Source organism: Pithys albifrons, chromosome 4 (genome assembly GCF_047495875.1).
Source record: "Pithys albifrons albifrons isolate INPA30051 chromosome 4, PitAlb_v1, whole genome shotgun sequence".
Lineage (NCBI taxonomy): Eukaryota > Metazoa > Chordata > Aves > Passeriformes > Thamnophilidae > Pithys > Pithys albifrons.
This window is the reverse complement of record NC_092461.1, coordinates 11,383,116-11,405,184: the sequence shown is the minus strand read 5'-3', so window position 1 is coordinate 11,405,184 and position 22,069 is coordinate 11,383,116. Positions and strand designations below refer to the sequence as shown.

General features: G+C 37.9%; 1 protein-coding gene across 2 annotated transcripts in view; it reads left to right on the top strand.

Annotated features, from left to right (window-relative positions):
- SLC9A3 (solute carrier family 9 member A3) overlaps positions 1 to 22,069 on the top strand; it is a 53,734-nt gene that overhangs the window by 24,385 nt on the left and 7,280 nt on the right. For both annotated transcript variants that reach the window (XM_071553434.1, XM_071553433.1), the window contains exons 2-11: positions 1,139 to 1,441; positions 7,019 to 7,179; positions 9,195 to 9,273; positions 10,088 to 10,265; positions 11,123 to 11,343; positions 13,222 to 13,424; positions 14,218 to 14,307; positions 16,070 to 16,140; positions 18,300 to 18,429; positions 21,524 to 21,639. In XM_071553434.1, coding sequence (XP_071409535.1) covers positions 1,139 to 1,441; positions 7,019 to 7,179; positions 9,195 to 9,273; positions 10,088 to 10,265; positions 11,123 to 11,343; positions 13,222 to 13,424; positions 14,218 to 14,307; positions 16,070 to 16,140; positions 18,300 to 18,429; positions 21,524 to 21,639 — 1,552 coding nt within the window. The remainder of the gene's footprint in view (positions 1 to 1,138; positions 1,442 to 7,018; positions 7,180 to 9,194; positions 9,274 to 10,087; positions 10,266 to 11,122; positions 11,344 to 13,221; positions 13,425 to 14,217; positions 14,308 to 16,069; positions 16,141 to 18,299; positions 18,430 to 21,523; positions 21,640 to 22,069) is intronic.

Sequence of the window (22,069 nt, the reverse complement as noted above, 5' to 3'; positions counted from 1 at the left end):
ACCCCAAGAAAGTCAATTAAACCACTTGTGCTTCCTTATTATCAAACATTTCTGCCACTTCCTCCTATTTCATGTTCTGTCTTTCTTTGTAGACTTGACTTCTCTCTCTTTTCCTCTCTGTTTTTTTTTTCTTTTATCAGACACCTAACAAATGCACAATAAATATATGTTGCCACATATATTTGCAGTCTTAGTTGTGTTTCTGTCACCTGGAACAGTCTGGTTTTTCTGTCTGGTTGTGCTGTCTTCCTGTCTCTTTAGATTCATTCATGGCACTTGGAATATTCCTTCCCTCTAATTACTGGCTAGTTCAATAGTTTTGCCACAACATGCCACTACAGCTTGTTCTATGATAGAGGCCATGTACTGCTTGTCTTTATTAGCAGATTTCACACACTACTGTAACACACAGATTTGACGACACTTCGTACAAAAGAAAGTAGCCTGTTGCAGAACAATTTTGCGTAAATATACCTATATTTGAAGCCACCACTAAAGCCCCCATTGCTTCAGAAAGCCTCTGAATTAACTGAAATCTGTATTAGGGAGGGTTTGAGGAAAAGGCTCAAATGGGATCTCCCGTGATATGAGCTTCATTCTGCTCATGCTGCAGGCTACATTATCAGAATAGTCTTTTTAAATCTAGAAAGACTTGTCATGGAAGTTGTTCTTTCAGCATTCTTCTGTCATCTTCCAGTATGCCTGTTAGTACACTGATAATTTTTAAAGACAATTATTGGAGGTCAGATGTGTATTTTTAGATACAAAAATAAACCATAAAGTCACACATTTCCAGCATTTCCACCATTTCTTTTCAGTCTTGCACTTACTGCTTTGCACAGAACACCATTTTCTCTAAACAGACTTTGTATGGAGAAGATAATCCAATAAAGGATAATAAATGTCAATGAATCCTGTTTTCATCTAAGTTAAAAAATGCTGGATAAAATTTGGAAATCAACCTTTTTTGAATTCTGTAAGTGGCTGGCTTTTTATACCGTCTGTGTCCTGTGCATTCCAAGCATGTTTTTGGGTCTAACAGAAGTTTGTGTGAAGTCAAAATTGCCAGCTAACAACAGTTGTTGCTCAGATTGTGTCTCCATTTAATTTCTGACTCAGTTTCCCTTTTTCCTTGCAGTTTTCCACTTGTCCCACAAAGTCACTCGAGTGGTTCCAGAAAGCGCTCTGCTGATTGTCCTCGGTATCGTCCTTGGTGGCATTGTATGGGCAGCAGACCACATTGCCTCCTTCACCCTGACACCAACTGTATTTTTCTTCTATTTGCTGCCCCCCATTGTTTTGGATGCTGGATATTTTATGCCAAATAGATTGTTCTTTGGAAATCTTGGCACCATCCTTTTGTATGCTGTCATTGGGACAGTCTGGAATGCTGCCACAACTGGTTTGTCTCTCTATGGTGTCTATCTGACAGGAATAATGGGTAAGTTTGATTTATGAAGGCACAACCATGAATGCTGCTGTAAACCAACTGTCAGATAGGTGATGATTTACAACTTAACAATTCTTTAAGCAGAAAAACTAAATTTTGATGGGAGCAATTTGTAATATCTTTAGCAAATTTAAGAATGACCTGAGAAATCTTCCCTGAGGATGGCACAAAAGCAATTTGAATCCACATCTCTCATATGGTCTGGCTCTAAATGTGTGTGTACACTCTCAGGATAAAGCTCAGGATTCTTTCTGCTAATGGACACCTGGACAAAAATACACACTGAAGGGTTTGTTTCTTTCTGCTGTGATAGAAACTCTGTGAAATGGAAGCGCCTTCCTTCAGTCAGCTTCAATATTAAGTAAGGAAAGGTTCCTGAGTGGATATATGTATGTATCTATGGCCAGGCTTCATGAATGAAGATTTGGGAAGGGCTCTCCCCACGTGGGTGTGCCCTTCCAGCCTGTGCAGTGGTTTTTTAGGTGAGGCACAGTGTGAGCAGAACTGGCCCCACCCTTTAAGTCGTAAGGTCCTTCTGCTATGGCCGAGCAAGCTTGGACAGTGACAGTGAAGTCCTCAGGACTGTCTACAGCACCTGGTACTAACTGGGGGCTGACCCCTGCTGAGCATCTGAGATCTGATGGGATTGGATGGCAGGGAGGCATTGAACTGCCAGGGGACGGTCCCCACTGAGACTCGAACTGAGACTCAAACTGAGGTCCTTGGGATTCAGAGACCAGAGTGCTCTCCTTTACACCATGGGACTGCCCTGTGAGTGGGTATATATTTGTGACACATTTCCACATCTTTTTTTTTTGTCTTCTGAGGCTGGAAATTCTAACTGAAGATTTAGAAATTTTGGATTTACAGAATAAGGTAGCAGATGTCTTAAAAAAAAAATAAAAAGGCCATTTCAATGAGAGCTGTCCAACAATTTCCTAGACAACAAATCCAAGAAGTGAGGATTCCCTATTGCTTGTGCTTTGCCCAGAGAAGCTGTGGTTGCCCCATCCCTGGAAGTGTCCAAGGCCAAGCTGGATGGGGCTTTGAGCAACCTGGTCTAGTGAAAGGTATCCCTGCCCATGGCAGGGGGAGTGGGACTGGAGGCTGTAAGAGGTCCCTTTCAACATAAACCATTCTATGAGTCTAAGATACACTGGGTCTTAACTATACTACAATATAAGGGCACAGAGCTGATAGAAGAGGCACATAACAGCAGTGCTCAATCTCTGCAGACTTCTTCATTTGAGACTCTCAGACAGCTGTGATATATTTAGCTTACATTTTACGTATTTCCCTTACTATAACTCACACTTTAGTAGCAACAATTTTTTCTTTAGAAGATACAAAGGTGAGCACTCAGATGCAAACACTGTTGACTCATGGATAGGAGGTTTACTCTGCTTTAAGCCAGTAGGCACAATATATTGCATCTACAATATCACATTTATAAATAAAATCAGGAATTCAGGAACAAAATACCTGACAAAAGGATATGGCTATTGCAACAGATTGGAAAAGGATTTATTTATTTAAATATCCAAAATGCTTCAAGTAGCTTTAAAAATACGACCAAATTATTTTCTTAACATCATGTTCTGGGAAATACAATGAATGATAATTACTTTATGCTGGTGCAAGTCATCAAAGGAAAAGGACTGATCTCTTCATAAAATGTGAAATAGAAAAGGCAAGTGCTTTCCAATACCATTTTATTTTAAGTGAAAAATTCACCTGTCTCTTCCTCTCCTTCTAGTCTATAAAGAACTCTTGACTATTTGCAAAATCTGGATTTGTTGGCAACATGTTCTGGTTCATAATTACACAATTTTTTTAGTGATCATGTTTACTAGAACTCTGAGCTTGCAGTTAAACAATGGAATCAGCCCTCACCACAGATCACAACTAAAGCTCTACAAGCTAAATACAGGGATGTTAACAATGGCAAACAATAAACTGACATGCCTGGTGAATTTAAATGTTTAGAAAAAGTATTAATGGGTATACTCTGGGGACCCGTCTTTGCCACGAAGACATAACTTACTAGAGTTCTAATTTCAGCTATGATAAAGGCCAGAGGAGGCTGTCCCTGATTCAAATTGTGTCATTCTCCAGCAAAGCTGAGCAGGACTTCAATATACCTACATAACACATACTTCCTAATCCACTAAGTAGATTGTGTTGACCTCCAAGATGTTAGCAAGATCTCAGCACCATACTCTGTGAAAAACTTTGCTGTTGTTACTTATTTGTTGAAGATAGGAGAATGCTGAGTTACTAATTTTCTAGAAGAGTTTATAGTAGCTTCTTGTTGAAATTCTATGGGATACTTTTGTTTCTATCCTACTTTTTCTATAATTAAGGTGAATAATGCTAAAAGTAATATCATTAAAATGTAGAAATGTAAATCCAGTACAAAGATGAACTAAAACCAAGTAACTTCCAACTTTGCCATTCAATGGGCCAGTATTACGTACGGCTAGGCTTCATTAATGAAGATTTTGGAAAGTGCTCTCCCCATGTAAGTGTGTCCTTAGAACCTGTGTAGTGGATTTTTTAGGTGAGGCACAGCGTGCGCAGAACTGTCCCCACCCTTTAACTCCTAAGGTTCATCTGCCATGGCTGAGTGAGCTTGGATGGTGACAGTGAACTTCTCAGGACTAGAACCTATAGCACCCGGTATTCCTAGGAGGTTCCCATCCAAGTACTAACCGGTCCTGACCCTGCTTAGATTCTGAGACAGGATCGGATGTCAGGGAGGCATTTAACTCTCTGGGCCTGTAGTAGTGTCCATCAATTTAAGAGTGCATAATCCAAATTGCATAGATTTCCTACATAAATAAACATAAAAGCAGCTCTTTGTTTGCATTTAATACCCTCGTAGATATTATATTTTGCAGAAAGAAAACAGAGAGGATGATAACGACAATTAAATACTTCTTTAGAAGTGAAATACAGAATTATCTAATCTTAAATTTTCCTGGCTAATTGTGCCAAACAGTTCCTCGTCTGCTGGAGAACTAACACATGCAGCATTGTGGCATAATTGTGGCTGTGACTAATGCTTAGAACAGTTTTTCCAGTACAGTCTAGGTCATACCTGCAACATGCTGAGTGTGTCTAAAAGTCTTAAACTGAGCCCAGCAAACTTACCTTGCTTAGGTGTCATTGCTGGCAGCTAGTCACTCCAGCCTCTGATGAGCCACAGTCATGTATATGGTCACATATCACTTGGAAATAACTTGTGTTATTAGTCTAAGGAAAAGTCTGATTCGGAAACTCCATGCCTCCTGACAGCACTTTGTAGGAATTATAGATGTGTCCTAATCTTCCCATAAATATTTGCTCACTAGCTTTGCAAGTCTTCAAAGAATGTACCAATGATTATAATTGGTTACACATAAAAAAGATAAGAAATCTCAGTGAGCCAATTTATTTTAAAACCTCACATTCTATTATACCCTGATATCTGATAGCTATTGTCATTGGACTTGTTCCTTCCTTAAGCATGCCACAGAAGGACAATATTTGGTGGGGCCATTACTTAGATTCAAGTTCAAGGCTGTTGTCAGAATTTTTGGCACAGACTTAAGGTCACTGCTTCAGCCCTACTCTCAGTGCTTGTTCACAGCCCAGGATGTCCAAGAGTGAAGAAGTCTATTTATATTTTTGAAAATATGAGGTAGTTATATGTCTGTGCAAGCAATGAATTTCTGTTTTCAGGGCCTTACCAATTCCCATAAACTGCACAGAAAACATTGTAGATGTTGTGATTGGCAGAGAGCAACTAAGAGAATATATAAATCTGCACTTCCACCATATTATTGGCCATTGTCACATTTAGCAGGATGTTGTCTACTCATGTCTCTGGCTGCCCATAGAAATATGCTTTTCTTGAGTAAATATGCCCATGCCGTTTTGTATCAAAAATATTCAGAATCTAGTCTCTGTTTTAATTATGTTCTAAGCACAGAATATTTTGAATTTGGAGGATCACCTTGTAAGAGTTCATTCTAGAGGAGTGGCCATGTTGTTCTGGAAGTACCTTACATGCAATATTGATCCTGTGGCTACGGCTACTGATTGTCATTGTCTGACTCATGTTTCAAACCATTTTATCAGATGAATTTCTTCTTCACCTGTAGAAATCATGCCTGGTACAACGATAGATTAATTTTGTTCATGGACCTCTGCACTGTTGTAACAAATAAATTCTCAAAATGTTCCTTCTTTGCTCTTCCTCATAGAATTTTGGCACCATCACCTCTTAATGAACCTTGCTTCCTCCTCCATCCATTAATGAACGTAAAGGAAATTTTACTGTTCTCTACCCTTTCAGAAATTTTTCCCCAGGAAAAATGACTGGGGATACCGCTCTTGATTTCATAAAGAAGGTAAATTTTTCAAGCTATTTAGGAAGCTGAGCAAAGAGATCTTTTCTGCCGCTTTAAAATGAAAGTGATAGTTGTCTCAGTCTGTTTGCATAACTGAACAAAATAAGCTTAATAACTAAAAGAAGGTTTAAAAGAAATACCCAGATAACTGTTGCCAGAGTTTTGTAGTTCCCAAACTTTTGAAACCATTGCCAAAATTCCTAAGGGGCTACAACACAAATATGTTGAGGTACATTCTGGTCCTTAATTTATTTTTATGGTCCACTTCCAGAAAATTTAACAATGGCCTCATGAATCCTAATTTGGAAACAAGTGGTTTAACTGAACCTCTCAATAAATGCCTACTTGAATAAGAAGGCCACAACTGGTTGTCAGCTGCATTGAGTGCAGTTAAACCTCAATGGAGAAGTTCTTAGTGATCAAGAGTCAAATTTGACCTGTGAGGTGAACTACTTTGTGGTTTGCTTCAGAAGTACTGGTATAGTAGGGCAGTTAAATGCCTCCCTGACATCCGATCCCGTCAGATCTCGGAAGCTAAGCAGGGTCAGCCCCAGATTGGTACTTGGATGGGAGACCTCCTGGGAAATGCTGGGTGCTGTAGGTTCTAGTCCTGAGGACTTCACTGTCACTGTCCAAGCTCGCTCGGCCGTGGCAGATGAACCTCAGGACTTAAACGGTGGGGCCAGTTCTGCGCACGCTGAGCCTCACCTAAAATCCACTGTGCAGGCTGGAAGGGCACACCCACGTGGGGACAGCCCTTCCCAAATCTTCGTTCGCGAAGCTGAGCCACACACACACACTGGTATAGTTCTCTTATCATCTTGTGAGTTCTCAGTTACTCTGTGATAATTTACTCCCATTGGACAAACCATACCATACACAGATACAAAGCCAGCTGAAATATGGAAGTGACTTGCTGTAAGAACAGGCCTGTACTGGTCCTGCTCCAGAAACAACTTTGGTCCACGTGAGCCAATGCGGGATCCAACAAACCTTGTAGGAAACAAAGTGGCACAATGCAGAGCTTCTTAGTTAGTGTCTGTACCATGCTTTCCAGCTGATACCTTAGGATCCCTATTTTCCAGGATGTGGTATCATCTATATCACAGTCTGACATTAGTATAGGTAATACAGAGCTGACTCTGGTTATAATTTTTTTGCTTTGTTTTTGAAGGCAAACTGAGGTCTGGGCTGCTGGACTTCCTTCTCTTTGGCAGCTTAATTGCCGCTGTGGATCCTGTAGCTGTTCTGGCAGTGTTTGAAGAAGTCCATGTCAATGAAGTTCTATTTATCATTGTTTTTGGAGAATCACTTCTGAATGATGCTGTAACTGTGGTAAGTAAATTATACATCCCAAAGTCAGCCAAACTCTAGGGGGTTTCTTCTGCAGTGCATTTTCCCCTTAAGAGAAACACTGCAGTATCTGTGTGTATCTGCTCATGGGCTAGTGGAGGGTAGCTCCTGGTGTTTTCTGTCTTGCTTGCAAACACTGTATTGTGAAGATTCGATGCCTGAGCATGAAAGCTATTTGGAGCTGGTAAGTGACATAAAAATATGCAGTCCTGGGTTGGACACTTCAAATGAAGTTTCAGGGCCTTTGCTGTTCAGGTGGGGCTTTCATGACTCAATGAATTTAGTTGAAAGGATTTTAAGCCTTTCTCTGCTGATGTTTATTAATTCACATACTCTTTTCTTCATATCTGTGTTATGCCCATAATTTATACGCATACCTCACTCACCAAAGTGTTATAGTACCTATTCCCTCTATATATCAAGCAGATATATATCAAAGATCCAGTCTGGAAAAAAATGTGTGACATTTTAGAAAGTTTCTGGTTTTGGCTTGTGTTTTTTTGCAAACATGTCAATTTATTTTTTTTTTTAATTTAGAAAGACTGTAATAGACTTAAAGCAGCTCCAAATTTATACTGATATTTTGATTCAAACACCTTTTCTTTTCACACAAATTTTTTTCTTACAGTACAATAGTCAAGAGTTTTGTAGTGCAGTGTATTGGTCAGGGACCAGGAAGTCCCAAGGCAGCCAGATGTTGTGCAACCAAGTTGCTATGCAGCTTCCATTCACTTTTGGATCATTTTCTAATCCTGCTCCTGCCTATCTCCATAGGAGGGTAAGGCACGTTCACTAGGCTCAGTGACTTAACTTCTTGCAACCAACAAAGCAAGGCACTGCAAGGTCACTGGCAGCAGCCTAACTGTTCACATGAGTTTGGAAATGGCTTACAGAGAAACTTAATTGACCTTGGATATCAGTACCACTAGTAGTTTTGGGGTATTGCCAGAAACAAATATTAAAGTAAACCTTTGATGACCTCAAGTATCAACCGCACTTGCTTTCAGAAGGAAAGGAGTTTTTGTTACTGTGAAATGAACACAAACACTCTCTATATAAATAAAAGAAAAAATGATTGTTCATTGATGAAAATCCAGAAGAGAATAGCAAGCATGATCAAGAGTCAGAAAACACAGCCTATAAGGAAGTTTGAAAAAAATGGAGGCCTTACCTTGAAAAAGGAAAGTCTCGAGGACAGAAGAAAGTGGATTAATTACATGGCATTCTTTAAACATAAAAATGTAAAACATAAAATGTAAAATGTACTGTTACAGAACAAAGTAACCCATATACTGTGACCTGGTAAATATGATAAGAACTATCAAGCTTAGCTGCAACAAGGCTGAGAAAGCCCTAGTAAAGTTCTCCTCTGTCACTGGAGGAATAAGAGCAGATTAAACAGGCATGTGTCAAAAATGATGCTTGTACAAACCTCCTTCCTCAGGAGTATGAATAGGGTGGATTCTTTACTTTCAGCACTTATCACCATTAGTCAATTATTTTAAAGGCTTTAGTACAATTATTATAGTTTATTCTTTTATGTTCAACTTATTTCATGTATGTTCAAAATATATCAATTCAGTATCTTATTATTAGCGTCTTACTAAGTATCTTATTGTGATTAAATAAATCTGTAAAATAGCTGGATTTTATAGTGAGAAATGCTTTAGAAAACACATCTCTATGTAATAATCCTTCTTATAGATAGGAAACATACCGAGATGAGGAATGGAAAGTTGGGGGGGGGTTTAGTGTTGCTTTGGGGGATGTTGTTGTTTATTGTTGTTTTGGGTTTTTTTTAATTTTTGTTTCTTCTTGCCCAGTTGCATTTTTTCCATTTTGGAAAAACATAAAATCTGCAAAATCTTCTCCCTCAACACAGAATTTTCCTCAGTCCTACACAATTTCAGAATTCATAATGTTGAGGCCCATAGTGAGATTGTTCTAATAGGCTCAATTCAGGAGCAATTATTAAGTTTGTCTATTTTGTTTTTCAGGTGCTGTACAATGTGTTTGAATCTTTTGTTACAATAGGTGCAACAAATGTGACGGGGATTGACTGTCTCAAAGGCATAGGTGCGTAGAATTGAATTCTGTATCACGTATGTGGTATCTGTGGAGTTTTAAATGGTATGCTATTGGTAACTCCTATTTTTCAGCCCTTTTCATTTTTACTCATATTCCCACACTTGTGTGGCATAGACAAATGTCTTAGGAAAATAAGTAGGTAAATATGCCTAAATATTTGGGAAACTTAATCAGATCTGTTTTGTTTTGAGAAGACTCAGAATATAAGGAATTCATTTGTTAAGATCACCAAACATGACAGCTATATATGTTTTCTTTGTGTTTAATAACATGCCCTTAGTTTCAGCCTATGCTCTCCCTGCATTCCAGGAATGTTGAGGCTGCATATAGACATTCTCACTTCTCATTACTTAGTGCCTTCAAGTCACGTTTGCCATTGATTGTGAAGAAATTTTGTTTACCTAAAAATATAGTCACTATTTCCCATTGCTAGCGTGACATGATGCTACATTACCTTATGAGTAAATGTTTTAACAGTGACTTTGGCATGTTCTAGAATACACTTTTGTGAAAACTTTTGTTTACAAAACATGAGAAAAAAACTGTACAAATTAAATCTGGTGGGTTTTGAATAAAGCTAAAATGGTGAGAGACTTAACAGAAAGTAACCTCATTTTTCTACATAATGCTACATTCACATACCAAGTGCTCAAAAGTAGTTCCCGTTGTTGCATTTTAGAAAGAAATTTAGATGTCCTCCAAAATTTTCTTTTATTTACTGGTTATTTGCTGTTCTCTCTCTGCAAGAGAATTAGTTCAAACCATTTCTACTGTTTAAGCTGTGTTAGGTGTTGTTTTTCAGTATCATTCTTTGTGGTGAGCCTCGGTGGGACACTGGTTGGCATTTTCTTTGCATTCCTGCTCTCGTTGGTCAGTCGTTTCACGAAGCATGTGAGAAGCATTGAACCTGGATTTGTGTTTATCATATCCTACCTGTCCTACCTCACAGCAGAGATGCTTTCTCTGTCAGCTATCCTGGCGTAAGTCTCTTTTTGTTTGTCTGTGAAGGGGTTGAGAAGGAAATACGGTTTTTAAAAACATTGAAAGGAAGACCTAAATTATATAGGACAGCTATAAATACGACACTCGTGAAGCTTATGCTGGGTAATAGTATCTTCACACTGCACTAGATTATAGATTGCAAACACTGTCATCCAGCCTTGAAAAGGAATGTAAAATTTCCATTATCTTCTGTGCAATGTGAGAACTCCTTTCCAAAATACAGACATGACTCTTTGTTACTGCAAGGCTAACAGTTGTCTATTTGTATTGATGTATTTCCCTATAATTTGCAACTAAGGCAGTATTTTTCTATGGTATTATGTGAAGGTCATTATTCACTGCTCTCTGTGTCTTGGCTGGTCTGATAAGTTTTGCCTAAATCTTGTCTGTTTTGGCTTGAGTGCCTCTGTGGTCTCTCTTTTAGCATCCATTGATTCCTGGCATAACTTTCTTCTCAGTTTTGCTTGTCATGTTTGTAGATGATACAGTGAGTATAATCAAGATCTAAATATCTCTCTGCAAACAGATCACTAGTTCAAGATTATGTCTAATGTAAATGAGATTTGAAATTTTGCAAAGTTTTGTAAAGCAGTATGGTAATATGAAGAGAATTAAGGTCTGTTGTGATCTAATTAAATCCCGTCTTAAGGACTCTTGAGGGTACCTCAGCATGAATCTTTGAGATATGCTTTTTGCCTAGCCTAGTCTCACAATGGCTCCTAAATGTATTTTTTCTTAGAAATTAATGGTGGGTTTTATCACTATGTGACAGACAGATGGAAGTAGTATTAAATGTTGCAACAGATACTTTCTGTACAATTGCTTCTTTTTCTAGGATAACCTTCTGTGGCATCTGCTGTCAGAAATATGTCAAAGCTAACATATCTGAACAGTCTTCTACAACTGTAAGATTCACCATGAAAATGATGGCCAGTGGAGCAGAAACTATTATCTTCATGTTCCTGGGAATTTCAGCTGTAAATCCAGCTATCTGGACTTGGAATACAGCTTTTATTCTGTTGACTCTGGTCTTCATCTCAGTATATAGAGTTATTGGTAAGGGGATGTTCCTGTTCTTGCATTGTATTGCTGATGCAATCACATATTCTTTAGCCCCCTCCCTAAAAAATGTGGAGCTCTAGGTTTGTTTATTTTAAAACATTCCATTTATTTTAGTTGAATTTGTGGTTGGGTTTGGGTTAGGAGAGTAGATCTCTATACTAAGCTTCATCATATGCTGAAAATATAGCAGGACTTCATTCTTGATGATGTGTGAGGATGTGACTAGCCCACCACCTAAGATGAATCATCCAGTGGCTAAGCTTTGTTGACCCAGCACATGGTATTGGCAAAATCTTCCAGTGAAATGGACTTTGTTCTTTAACAAAAGATGTGAGTTCTGTAAGCCATATCTCTCCTTCAGCTTTTTCAATTTAGTAATAAAGAGATTGTCCTAAGCTAATTTTATGGTTGACTTCAGGTTTCAGACACGCAGTGATACCAGACCATACATAATTACACTGTGGGTTCTCTGGCCTACGAAATAATTCTCAGGGACTGATGAAAAACTGAGCAAATAAGACTGTGGCAGGTGGGGATTACCTACTGTCAATTAACTGGGGTTATATAAGTTTGCAAACATTTCAAAATACCAACAATGATTTGCCCAGCTATGTATGTAGTTCTGCTGTAGTTTTGCTGAAGTTCCATAAAAGGCATGTAATGAAGGACTTGGAGAGAAGAACACACATAGTGATTTGGTGTATGTACTTACACCTGGGAATAAATTAAAGTAGCTTATTTGCCTGTTTGTCTTGACTTAAATTGAAATAACAGATTGCAAGTCTATCTAGCCCGCAGTTTTCCTGGAGTCTGTGTTCTTATTCTCTCTCAGAGGCTCCTGTGCTGAATGAAGTGTCTAGTCCCTTGTTCTCCTTTCTAAATAGCCTGTAAGCATTGTTCATTTTAGCTGCCTCTGAGTAACTGCTAATGTGGCTGAGTAAAAGAGTTTTCAGTATCTTGTCTTTGAACCTTTTTGTATTCCTGTAATGAGTGGTTAACAATCCGTAGTAAATGTGCTCAGCAATTAAATAGTAAATATTCAGCAATAACAATGAGCACCCACTAAAGTAATTGATCTTAGACATTGACAAATTGCTAAATACCTGATGATATTGAATCTTATGCAATTGTAACTCTCAATACCCTGAAGGAGTCAAATTGGTGGCATGAATGAGTTCTTAAGAGGCTCTTCTTAGAGTGACCAGACACTCTTTCCTTGCCAAAGTTCAGAGTTCTCTAAAAGGAGCACCATGTGTTTTGTGCTGGTTAACAGCCCTGGTATGCTGCAGTGGGACACTTGTGCCATGACACTCGCAGGAGTGGTGAAGCTGTTTTTCCTCTGTATGGTGGGAGCTCTGTGATTTCTAGAGCTTTGGGTCTCCTGCAATAGGCAGCACCTCACCTGTAGGTCTGAAGACGGTATTAGCATAACTAGACAGGCTTCATAAGACAATGACACAAATATCCTGTTTGGTGATTTGTAAAAGGTACCACATTACTCCCTAAATCAATGGTGTTTTAAGACATTTCTGTTAAATGACTGTGTGCACATCACTGGTTATGGTGCTAGAAATTCTATTCTTTCTCAACGAATTTCAAAGGTCAGGACACAGCAGAACTTGCCCTTGTAGTGCCTGGCTGGGGGATAGTGCTCTCAGAAGAGCTGGTGGCTCACAGAAGCAGCTCCTCCTAATTCTTTTGTCTACTTGTAAAGGAGGTGGCACCAAGCAGGTAGTCTTGTGATGTGGAGGGGGAAGTCAGTGGAGTAGATTGTTACAAAGCGGGTCTGGTGGTGCCATTACTGTCACACATGACTGGAATATTGGCATTGCATAAGGGTATTTTTAGACGTGCTGACATTTGTTTTTACAGGTGTAATTTTACAGACGTGGATTCTAAATCGCTACAGAACAGTCCAGTTGGAGATAATAGACCAGGTGGTGATGTCCTATGGTGGACTACGTGGAGCGGTTGCTTTTGCTCTTGTTGCACTTCTGAATGATAAAAAAGTGAAAGAGAAAAACCTATTTGTCAGCACGACTATCATTGTTGTGTTTTTTACTGTTATTTTCCAGGTAATTTAACTTCTTAAGCATGCTTCTTGCAAGGAGAAGGAGTCCCCCAAAAGTACCCAATGCTTAAAGTTCTCAGCTGAAGGTTGCATATTGTTTCACTGAACTGAAAGAATAATTGAATTTGTAATTTTAGTAACAAAGATCCCATTTTATGTTTTCATGTGGGACCTCATGGGACAAAACACAATTTCCTTTGTGCTAAAAATTGTTCAGTCTTAGCTGCTTGGTATTAATAGTGCCAAGTTAATATCTGATTAAACATCCTTCACCTCATGTGAATAACTATAGGGAACAGTCCTTTTAATGGGCAGACACAGTCATTAGGATGATCTACCTGAGCCTCAGTACTTGCTTTAAGATACAACAGTTAGCAGTGGGACAAGAAAGTATTTAACATCTAAACAAAATAGCACTTTCTGGATGAAAACTCCATCAATTTAAATGGAGATATGTCAGTATATAGCAGCTTGCAAGTTTTTCTGAAGTGCATTGCAGAAGGTTTAATTGTGGTCATGAACTCCTGATACAGGGATTCAATGGTGTAGGAAACACTTCCACCCTTCCATATTTTTTCTATAGAAGATACATTTTTCCATTGGTTGTTGTCTTTTCAAACCTTTGTAACAGGAGCTGAGGGTATGGCATTTTATCTTCTAGAGGGGACAGAGATAACTGAGAAAGTATGAGAACCACCCTGTAACACACAAATGTACTCTATTTCTCTTTAACAACACCATCTGGAGGAAAGTCTAAGGAAACTCCTAAGTATTTATTATCATGCTTCAATCCTTAGGGCCTGACTATCAAGCCTTTGGTACAGTGGCTGAAAGTGAAGAAAACCGAACACAGAGAGCCAAAACTGAACGAGAAACTTCATGGCAGAGTAAGATATTTTAAAACAAAACTGTAGAATCTTTTGTGTGTTTACAGAGAAAGTGAAAAAGAAAACAAAATTACTAGATTTTTTTTTTTGAAGGGAAGGTGCTATCAAATTTCATGAGCAAAATCCTTGAAACATTTCATAAGTTATTTTTAGGTTACTATTTGTCTTTGCAGTGAGTCCTGTGAGGGGAAACTCAACTGAAAGTTAAGGTCTTTCAATTGTGAATTCAATGGGGCTGAGTGTGCTGGGGAAACAGCACAGATTGAATATGTGTCTTTCTATTCATCTAAAAGAGGAGGATGTTTTGACTGATCATTACTAGGGCAAAGCATGTGCAAATAAGTTTATTTTTCCATCTTACAAACAGTTAATGTTTGGGAAAGGTATGACAGCAGGCTTTATAGCTTGCATATTACATAGAAAGATAGTCTATTGACCAGTACAGATTATTATATACTGAAATTCCAGATTAATGGCAATAGTTTTAATTTGGTGTGAGTGCTGTGTGTCCCTGCATTTCTTTACACTTTTAAAATATTTTGAAACACAATCTCATTCAGTTCACTCTCACACAACATTATGAAGTTCTTATTCAGTGAAAGAAAACATACATTTTCAATACAAATATATGTTAAAGCTTGGAAGACTGTAGGACATCACAGAATCATCAAGGTTGGAAGAGACTTTCGAGAACATCTAGTCCAACAGTGAACCTAGCACCACAGTTATCCCTCATCCCTATTTCCAAGTGCCACATCCAGATGTCTGTTGAAAACTTCCAGAGGCTCCACCATCTCCCTGGGCAACTTATTCCAATGTTTAGCCTCTCTTTCAGTGAGGTTTTTTTTTATAATAGCTAATCTGAACATCCCCCGGCACAACTTAAGACCTTTTAAACCTCCTTTCAGGTAGTCGAAGAGAGTGATAATGCACTCCTGGGCCTCCTCCTCTCCAGACCAAACAAGCCCAGCTCCCTGAGCTGCTCTTCATAGCATGTTTTTTCTAAACCCTTCCCCAGCTCTGTTGCCCTTCTCTGGACACACTCCAGCACCTCAATGTCCTTTTTGAAGGGAGGGGCCCAAAACTGAACACAGTACTCGAGGTACAGCCTCACCCATGCCAAATATCACCCATGTTGTTCCTAATGTAGCATCTGTACATTCTGCAGTAATCACTGCAATGTTCAGAGTGGAATGTTAATAACCACATTTAGAAAAAGACTAAATTGTACCTGCAGCTACCTTGGTTTGAATCAAGAGCTATAAACCTTGTGATTTCTATCAGCCATCTAATATACTCAATATGAATTTTGCCCTAGATATTAAAAGAATGGTGCCTACTTCTACTCTGAGGGGAGTATGGATTCCTGAAACATCTAAAAAAGACACACTAGGGAAATTGGTCAACTGATTTAATCACTGACACTAATAGCGGTTTATGTACTTCATAGGGCAGAAATGGAGGTTGTAAAACCAGTCAATAAAAAGTTTTAAAATTGAATGTTAAATGGGAGTCTAAGTACCTTCTGCTGAGATCCTTGTAATTCAAAAATAGTTAGTGAATTTATAAAGAACTGGTTAGAAAGCTCAGGACCTTTGAACAAAAGCGTATAGCAGTTAGTATTTCCGTAAATGGGAAAAAAATTTGCTTAACAGCAATAAAATTACTTTGTAGTTACATGGTCTAACTGAAAACTAAAGCTATTTTCTAATTATGCTTTTTTATTTCTGTAAAGATACTAATTCCACTTTCATTTTTCTAGGCCTTTGATCACATTCTTTCTGCTATAGAAGACATTTCTGGACAAATAGGGCATCATTATCTGAGAGACAAGTAAGTAGTAACTAACTTAGAATGTTGAAATACTGCTAGAAAATCTTATCTGTATGTTACGACTTTTTAAGCCCATGCATTTAGAGAAAGCAAGGATGTAAAATGTAGTTTAAGAGGTTATATACTGAAAATACTGGAAATATAGCAATCCTGAAAACACTGTATTTTTGTTCCCTTAAAACTGAAATCTTTTCTTCCACAGTTCAGACTACGCCTTTGCAGGTGCCTCAGTTCACGTTCAGAAATCAGATTCTCTCAAGATGAGAGAACTGGCTATTTGCACAAGTTTTAATCTAAAATGTTAGTGTTGGTCCTTCTCTGTAATATTACAATTTATGAACAATGTTTTTGTGTGGAGGCACTGAAAAACCTCTGCTACACCTGGGCTAGCTGTTTATCCTATTTCTACAGAGGAAGTGTTCAACACCTCTGAAAGTGATAGCACAGGGTGCTTTGAAATGACTCTGACAGTTGCAGCCTGTTAGTTTGAAACCAACTGTCCCACTCTGTTTATAGCTGATTCATCTTGAGAGAAGCCAAATTACTCAGCTGAAAGACATACTACTTTCTTTAAAGTACATATGAAGAGTTACCACTGTGATGGACACACTTCCATGTCTAGATGAATAAGCATGTTAAAAAAAAGAACACTAAATCTGGACATGTTTAAGAGTGTTCTTTGAGGTTAGGCTGTTCTTGTTCTCTCCCTTGGGTTAAGTCTTTTCACAGTGCTGACTCAACATGCCAATTCCAATCCAAAAGCCATGTGGCTGTTTTAGTTCTGTGCAGAGTACTCCCATAACCTAAGAAGCTGAGTCTCTTAGCTTAGGTTTAGAATTATGCTTATACAACTATACAACTCCTAGGCTGGAACTAGATTGTAGTGGAACTAAAACAATTTGTCACGTGTCTCCATCCAGTTATAGGGGCAGTCTCCTTCCTTTCCTTTTGCTCTTCATTCATTTATGCAGTGAAGAATTTTCCTGAGGCATTCCAGACAGAACATCTTCTTTCTTTTGATCTAAATTTGTTGTTTACTTTTGGGGAATGAATTTCAGTAGCCTATATATAACAGGAGAACACATCTCCACTTTTGAAATACTCCCTTGAATATGGAGCTGTATTTATGAAGTGGCAGAGCTTGACTTCTTACATGTCAGAAAATAATCTCCCTGAATAACAAGAGAAGGAATAGCTTAATGTAGATTCATGGTTGAGTGTACAGTTTGGTGACTAATGTATTTTGAATGAGACCATCTTAAGGCTGCCTTTTGGACTCTGTGTATGTGAAAGTGCTGCTTCCTCAGGGAAGTGGCAGCTCCTACCACCTTCACTGATGGGGTCAAGTGGGGCAGCCAGAATTGGAGCTTGCTTGTCAGATATTCTGTCTAGAGAACAGGAATAGTTATCAATTCTGTGAATAATGTTTAACACAAAATTATTTCAGCAATCCAAATAAGAAGTTGGAAACTCAAAAAAGCCATTGGGCAAGATGGATAGAGTCACTCTGAGCAACAGTCTCCAAAATTGCCTCATGTCATTTAGATAAAATCTCGATGAAATTAAATGAAAGTAGAACATCCTTTACTTTCTGGACCTTACATACTGAAATGGCAGATACCCTTCTGTTAGATCTTGGAAGTGTAAAGCACAGAAAATCCACATCACTACCAGAGCAGGGTCCATCAACGTCCTGAAAAAGGCCCCCTCACAGAGCTTTTGGAGGGGCACTGTTGCTGTGAACTGATTTTCTAGTCTGACTGTCCTACAATACAACTGAGGAAAGGAAGGTTACTTTCCAAAGGGGAGAAGAAAATTAAACATAATCAGAAGTAGAAAACTAAGTTAGTATGATCTCCCAAGTATAAAATCTCTTACTGCCTTTGAAATGGGATACTGCAGTCCCAGCACTGTTGTTGTTGTAGGAGTGCTTGATAAGTGAACTGATGAAATGCTTTGTGACATAAGTCTGTAGCAGGCTTTTCCTTAACTTTCTCTACATGTTACTTGAAACCTTTCAAAACACAAACCTCTCCCATTCCTGTGTTCACCATTTTTTAAAAAGTGTTTAGCTCAAAAAATATCATTTATGCTAAACTAAAAGTGCTGTGAAACTAAAATTGCTTGTTGCCATTAACCCTGTTCATTTAAATTATCAGGTGGTCCAATTTTGATAGGAAATTCCTCAGAAAAATACTGATGAGAAGATCTGCTCAAAAATCAAGAGACCAAATCCTTAATGTTTTCCATGAACTCAACTTGAAGGATGCAATTAGTTATGTGGCTGAGGTACTTATGAACAGTTGTTGACATATTATAACATCACTTGGGTTTTGATTTTTTAAAAATGTATAATATAGCATAAAGTTGATAATACTGCTGAGATGTCTAAAGGAAGAGTGTTTCCATCTGTGATTTATTTTTTTTTAAATGGGTTTTGGGTTTGAGAATCTGTAGTTCTCAGTATTATGCCTGATCACCAAGTATTAGTGTATTGTACTTATGTCAGTGTACTTTTCTGTTGGATTTTACTCAATATTTTTGTTTCTATATTCATTACATGAAAAAATTACTGGAGGGATACTGTCTTTCTAAATATATCCACAGTCTGGCTTCTGCAGAACAGTGCTCTGTGTAGTGACAAATCTGGTCTGAAGAAGCTCAGCTCTAAATGGTGTGGGTATGTGGCCAAAGTAGTGGACTGCTAATCTCAATCTTCCAGATCATCATAAGACACAAAAAGAATTGTGAAGAGTAATTCAAGGGAATCATAACTCCCACAATTCAACACATAGAACTGAAGTGGTATGCTACAAATAACAAATGCAATCACAGAATTGTGAAGTTAGGGAAACTTAAGACTTGCAGTAGGAGAAATTTTTAAAGCTACAGAGTGGAAGAAAGTTTCTGACTTTCTGCTGGAGTACCATTCTCAGACTGGAGCAATGTCACCAGATTGTGTTAAGAATTCCTAACCTTCTTCAGTGTGAAACTAGTCATCTTTGCTTAAATAGCCACAAACGTGCAGTGTTGGCACAGTGTAAAAGATAGTTTTAAATGGAATGTTTTTAAAGGCGATCTTTGAAATGATAATACATCTGTGCCCGTAATCTTCATCTGAACTCATTTTCTCAGCTAGGTGATATATTAGTTATTTCGTTAAATAAAATAAATTAATACCACGACTAATACTGCTATTGCTACTAAGCTCTTTCTCTTATTTTTTTCTTTTTTGAGAATGAGCTGCAGCCAGTCAGCCTTCTTCCAATGAAACATGTAATTTTAAAGATTAAATTCAGAAAACCAGATGAAATGCAGAAATTATGTTAGTGTGAGAAATGAGAAGTGGTTCACAAGACAAGCAAATACATCCTTTTGAGATTTTGTAAATTACCCATTCAGTTTTCAGTCCATCTGTACTCCAGAACTAATTTTCTTTCTTGAGATGTTATCTGGGTCACACCTCAGAGGAAGAAAATTAGATAATGACTTTGATGTGGACGAGCACGATACTCAAGTTCAGATTAATTGTTGAATTTGTTCAGTAGATTCAATACAGTATTTCTTCACTTTGAGAGAAGCAAAGCACTTGATAGATCACTAAATCATGCAGATCTAGCACCAGAACTTTTACCCAATAAAGTCTTCGATCCCATATAGTGAAGTCAGATTAAGTTTGAGCATTAATTTTTTAGGAGACAAAACACAAGGAAATTGACTTTTGCTACCTTAGTCCAAACACTATTTGTGTATAGTGTGTCTTGCAGATGAATTCTATTGGTGAATGTTTACTACACAAAGAAATTAAAAGTTCTCCAAGCTCTTGAGAAGTTTTGCAACATAGTTCTTCCAGTGGAAATTAGTTATGAGTTACGAATCCTAAAGTTATTTCACGTCTTTCATTATAATATTTGCTTCAGTGATACACTGCTTGCTTTAACAACTTTTTCTTGACTTCTCAAATATATATTAGAACAAAGTGTCTATGACTTACAAGCTGACATTGAAACGGAAGCCATTTCCTCCAGGAGAAGTAGAGATTTTCCTCCCCCAGCTACTCATTCTCATCTCACTTTCAAGAAACTGAGAGTTTAAAAATTATTTTATACTTTTTTCTTGGTTGAGTTCTACTGTTATGCTGCATCTGTATAACAAACAAGAGAGTCTGAGGGAGTTCAGTGTCAACCTTAATAAATTTCTTACCGTTTAGAGGGGAGAATCTAAGAAAAGCAAAATGAAAATAGTCCAGAGCAAATGAACAGAATTGACTTAAAATACCTACAGTTCATACCTTGTTTTGGCTGAAATTCCTCCATGATATGATATGATGTATGTATGAAATATTAAACTTGATTTGAAAAGAAAGTTAGATTCACTCAAAAAAATATGAATGGGACGATGTTGTCTCAGAATGCAATTTTATTCATCTCAAGTTTTCTGCCCAAAAGGCCTGAACGTACTTCTTAATGTCAGTAGTCTGATCCAACACATACTGTAACATGTATGTGGGCTACCACAGCAAAAGAAAGCATTCCATTTGCTCTATGAATATCAAGATGTAAAAGGAACACAGTGTAGTTAAAGTTGGAGAAATGTACATAAAATCTCTTTTAATGTTCTGCAAGGGAGATGGCTTTGCTTGATGTATTCTTTATTACTGTTTAAAATGTAGAGACCTGCTCTGCGATTTCTCTCTGCTGTGATTCATACATCTAGGCATAACTAAAACTACCACAATCTGTTTAGCCTTTATGGGCACAATGCCACCCAACAAATAACTTTCACCTGAACAAGAGATTACACAAGCTGTAGGGAAATATGTGAAGGCATCAAGCTGAGGTTTTCTGGCAGGTCACTCCTGTATGCTAGTTTTAGAACCGGAAAATCTCTTCAGTATCTCATCCTGTCATGTCACAACCTCATTCAAATAGCCTTGTAGACTCCTCTCACCACTTAACATTTGCAGCTTCCAGTCTGGTACAGAACAGAAAACTTACTGCTGTATGTTTGAAAATCCTACCATTAGTGCAGTGATGTGTCGATGCATAGAAATCTGTGTGTATAACTCTATGCACTTGGCTTGCAGTGTGGTGCAAAGTAAAATTGCTAATCTGTTGAGGCCTAAGAAATCACTCACCTCCTCTAAATCAATTTATAAGAGTGGAATAGTTTTTCTCCTGGATTTATTCATGGGGATAATGTCATTCAACATAAATAAACCATAAACCCAAAAAAATGGTTTGTATTTGTTACCTAAATACAACTTCTCTTGTGCTTCTTGTGCCATTTGAGTACAGCAGTCTCAAAAATTATATACAATCTGATACACAGTTTGTCCTGGGTGTTTCCAGCTGTAATATGTCTTGTTTCTTTCTGTGACCAGGGAGAGAGAAGAGGTTCATTAGCATTTATACGTTCTCCAAGTACAGACAACATGGTAAATGTGGATTTCAGCACCCCACTCCCAAGTACTGTGGAAGGCTCTGTCTCTTATTTACTGTAAGTAATGAAGGCTGATGGGGAGGTATGTGAGAGGAGATTGAAACAGTGTTAAAAAATGAAAAATGCAACTTACAGTGGCTTAATGAGCTACTTGTTTTTACTTTAATATTTCCTTGAACATAAAATGGCTATACATGGGCTTATATTGTTGCATTTTACACACAAACAATTCTTTTCAGTAAAAGCTGGTAATACGAAACAGACATTCACGTTAGAGTTGTTTCATTTGCTTTTGGTTGACCAACTGCTATATACAGGGCTAGATGTTATTTCTGTACCTGCTCCAGAATAAGGAGACAAGCATGGAAAAAAATTGCCCCTTCCTTCACTCCTTGGTGAACCTGTCATTGAACAGACCATGTGTCTTGTAAACTGTGAAATTAATGCTACATCACCTTGAAAGACAAAACTCAAAAATCTCACATTT